At 38.6% G+C, this 3,749-nt stretch overlaps 1 protein-coding gene across 1 annotated transcript; it reads right to left on the bottom strand.

The window, feature by feature from the left end:
• Nucleotides 1-1,205: 1,205 nt before the first annotated feature.
• On the bottom strand, nt 1,206-2,114 carry LOC130939372 (uncharacterized). Its single transcript, XM_057867483.1, has one exon. It carries the CDS (start codon nt 2,112-2,114, stop codon nt 1,206-1,208), a length of 909 nt encoding a protein of 302 aa, XP_057723466.1.
• Between the last annotated feature and the right edge of the window lie 1,635 nt (nt 2,115-3,749).

Consider the following 3,749-nt stretch of genomic DNA (forward strand, 5'->3'; position numbering starts at 1 on the left):
CTGCCTAAGTTTTTTCGACTAAACTACAGTGTAAACAAGAGGCAACATGGTGGGGGGGCTGAGGCAGGTCCTAGTAAGCGACACCGACCCCAGACCTCTCCTGAATCGTCTGTCAACCAGGGGTCAAATTAACAGATTTATGGAGACCATATAAACTATCATGTGTAGTGTAATTAATCAAAATGTTATCCTTAATGTGTTATTTTGTATGTGATGTAATGTGTTTGACATTTGGTGATCAGCTTTGATATACTATGGTTTCTATTTTATTGCGTCTATGTTTGGTTTCTATTTTATTGCGTCTATGTTTGACTGCTATAGTATGCAAATCCAATGCTACTGAATGCAAATGATCCTATACACACGTATCATATATGACAACATTAGTATGTGGGAAAACAATGGATTATTTTAAGCATTAAAGATGAAAAAAAATTCCGGTTAACTGTTACAGTTTTAAGTATTCTTCTTGTTTAACATTTGTTTGTGGCCATAACAAAATAATTGTAACAATATTGTAATCCCTCAAGAATGCTGGGTTTATTTGATTCTTTAACTTTGTTATTTTTAAGTTGCAGCACTCTCCCTGTTTTGGGTTTTCAAAAAAAATCAAGGAAAAAAAAGAAACGTACTATATTTCCAAAACACGTACATTCTAACGGGCCCACTTAAATGTCATTTAGAATTCTTGGTGATAATGTATAATTAGTGACGTTTTAAAAAAGATAATTTTTTTCCTAACAACACCTTTAGGGCCCACGAAGAAAATTAAAACTTAAACACAAATTGTCTGCCACATACACCAGTCCGAATCTAAAAATGACCAACTAAAAAGGGTGAACTTCAAGTAATATAGTTGTAAAAACATTCCTGCTATGTCTCATACGTTAGTCCCAGTAAGTCCTAGTACATAAAAATATCTTGTGTTTGGGAGGTACATGGTGAAGGACTCTAAACGACATTAACTTAATTAATGGTCGTATGGTTTGTTATTTCCAATTTAAACTTCATGACTACAGCCGAATAAGGAACCGGATTGATCAAGGTTCTATCAACAGAATCAAGTAACATGGAAAGATCATCTAACTTGGATATTAAAAATGAGCCTACAACGAATATTTCATCTCCCTTAACAAGTAAAGATTCTGTTTGAACTAGATTATTTTGAAAAAAAAAGAAACTAACCTTTATCGTAAATTACATGACTAATTCACACAGCGATAATGTGTTCCTGTCCACCATCTGATCCAACATTTCATGCCTTGTATCGTATGATGAACGACATTTTTGTCCCCCATTATAATGCGGGGGATTGATGCATCGTTGAAAAGAACGAAAGCAAAATCACCCGAGTCCTTGTCCCTCCGAGGCATGACTGTCACCCTTTGAACCACATGACCAAACATGTTGCAGAAAAACTCAGCAATGCCCTCTGCAGTGGGCACGGACTCTCGACCGAAGCATACGGTCAGTGTCTTTGGACGTTCCGCGTCATCCAGCTCCTTGCAGACGTACTTCTGCTTTCCCTTATCTTGATCAGTTTGCCTTCCTCCTTGTTGCATTTGGAATCCTCGGCCATTGTTATGTCTACTCAATGCCTCTTGTGCAACGGATATGCACTGGTCAAGTGTGTTGAAACCCAGTAGTTCTTTAGGAGTCCTCTGGTACTCCAACCACACCGCATCCATCGTTATGTCGCCCATAATTCTAGCGCAAATGGTTGATAGGGTATCGGGAATTAGAGTTAGGAGGACGGATCTCATCCTATGAACCTGATATAATGTGAGCTCAGTTTTCAGCACGTGTCCGAGGGTTTCGAGTTTTCTGGACTTCTCCACAAACCCAGAGAACTCATGAGATACTAGGCATTGCAAACAGATGAAACATTCATCGGCAAGACTGTTCATAAACCAGCCTTCTTTTTTTATGGCTGTTTGCACAATACCATTCAGTCCCATTGTCTCCAGTGACAGTAGAAATGCCATGACCATCAGGGACTGTTTAACTTCACGGTGAAGGACTTGCGTCAGCATCCTGAATGCAGTTCGATCGATTCCATGGAACATTTCCAAACATTCGATTGCCATGGTTGAGGGTTTCCTTCTAGTATCCATGTTGTATGGGTTAGAATTTGTAAGCATATAGTTTGTAGTTGTAGTTTTTGATGCTTAGACCACCAACTCATTTCCTCCTTCTTGTAGTCATGCAGCATGGTCTCCACTTTATTGCACCATCTTCTTACTCGTAGTCCTAGACTAACCATCACCTACCTAATTGGAATATTATTTAATGGCCTTAATTACATTGTATTCACCTACATGTATATGATTTTATTGATACCACTAGGTTCGGTTTATACTTTCTTCTTGAAAAAGAAGATGTCATAACTTTATCTAGTATGGCGAAATTGAAATTTAATTGCGTAAACATCGCCATATGCTATGAATCATAACAGGTTATATAGCATAGGCAGTAACAATTTTTGTATACTACATTATCATTTTAATTTACATAACTGAATAGATGTTACTAATTAATTCTCTAATAAAATTAATAGTTATATACCAAAATTAAAATAATATATAAAAAGTGGGAAACAATATTTTTAATTAAAACTAATAAAACATAAATTTTAGAGATAAAGGAGAATCATTCACAAAAAGCTAAATATTTACGGTTTAGGGTTCACGGTTTAATCGCTAGGCCTTTTAGTGAACGGCTTCGTGTATATTGTTTACTGATTGCCGGTTTCCGGCTCAATTCGCACGGTGCAGTGTGTACGGGTTTAGTGAATAGGCGTTAGATTGAATGGTTTCGTGCTAATGGTATATTGTATTAGGGTTCACGGTTTAATCGCTACGTCTTTTTAGTGAACGGCTTCCTGTATATAGTTTATCTTTGCCGGTTTCCGGTTCAATGCGCACGGTCCAATGTGTACGGTATTAGGGAATACCAAGGTTGCGAGAACCGGACCGGTCAATGAACCGGTATGGTTACTGGTTCAATGGTTCAATGGTTCGACCGGGGTTCAACCGGAATTCAATCGGTTTAATTAAATATTAAATAAAATTATTAAAAAACCTAAAAATAATTTTAAATAAATTAATTTAATAAAAAACCGTTAAAAAACCGTTAAAAAATCGGCCGGTTCGACCGGTTTACCGGTTAACCGGCCGGTTCGACCGGTTTTTTACCGGTCGAATGGTAGCCGGTTTTTGAGCTTACCCAGACCGGTTAACTGACCGGTTCCCAGTTTTCCGGTTGAACCGGTCGGTCCGGTCCGGTTTTCAGAACTATGGGGAATACGCCTTAGAGTAAACGTTATCGTGCTAATAGTTTACTCTTTGGTGGTTTCTGGTTCAACGTATACGGTTTACGGTTCACAGTTTGGTCGTCATCTCTTAAGGTGAATGGTTATGTGTCTCTGGTTTCTTGTTCGGCGGTTTGCGGTTCAACGTGTACGGTTCAATGTGTAAGAGTCGGTCAGTAGGTCTTATCATGAATGGTTCTGCGTCTATGGTTTATCGTTAGGCGGTTTCCGGTTCATCGTGGACGGTTTAGGGTTCGCGGTTTGATCGCTTGGTCTTTTATTGACCGGCTTCGTGTATATTGTTTATTGTATGCCGGTTTTCGGTACAATGCGAACGGTTCGATGAGTCAGGTTTAGTGACTAGATCTCATACTGAATGGTCTTCGTGCCGATGGTTTATTGACTTGCGGTTTCCTGTTCAACGTATACGGTTTACGGT

Source organism: Arachis stenosperma, chromosome 7, assembly GCF_014773155.1.
Source record: "Arachis stenosperma cultivar V10309 chromosome 7, arast.V10309.gnm1.PFL2, whole genome shotgun sequence".
In the NCBI taxonomy this organism is placed as follows: domain Eukaryota; kingdom Viridiplantae; phylum Streptophyta; class Magnoliopsida; order Fabales; family Fabaceae; genus Arachis; species Arachis stenosperma.

What these genes read in the sequence shown, in the direction of transcription:
- LOC130939372 (XM_057867483.1), bottom strand. Translation starts at nt 2,114, where the DNA reads ATGGATACTAGAAGGAAACCCTCAACCATGGCAATCGAATGTTTGGAA.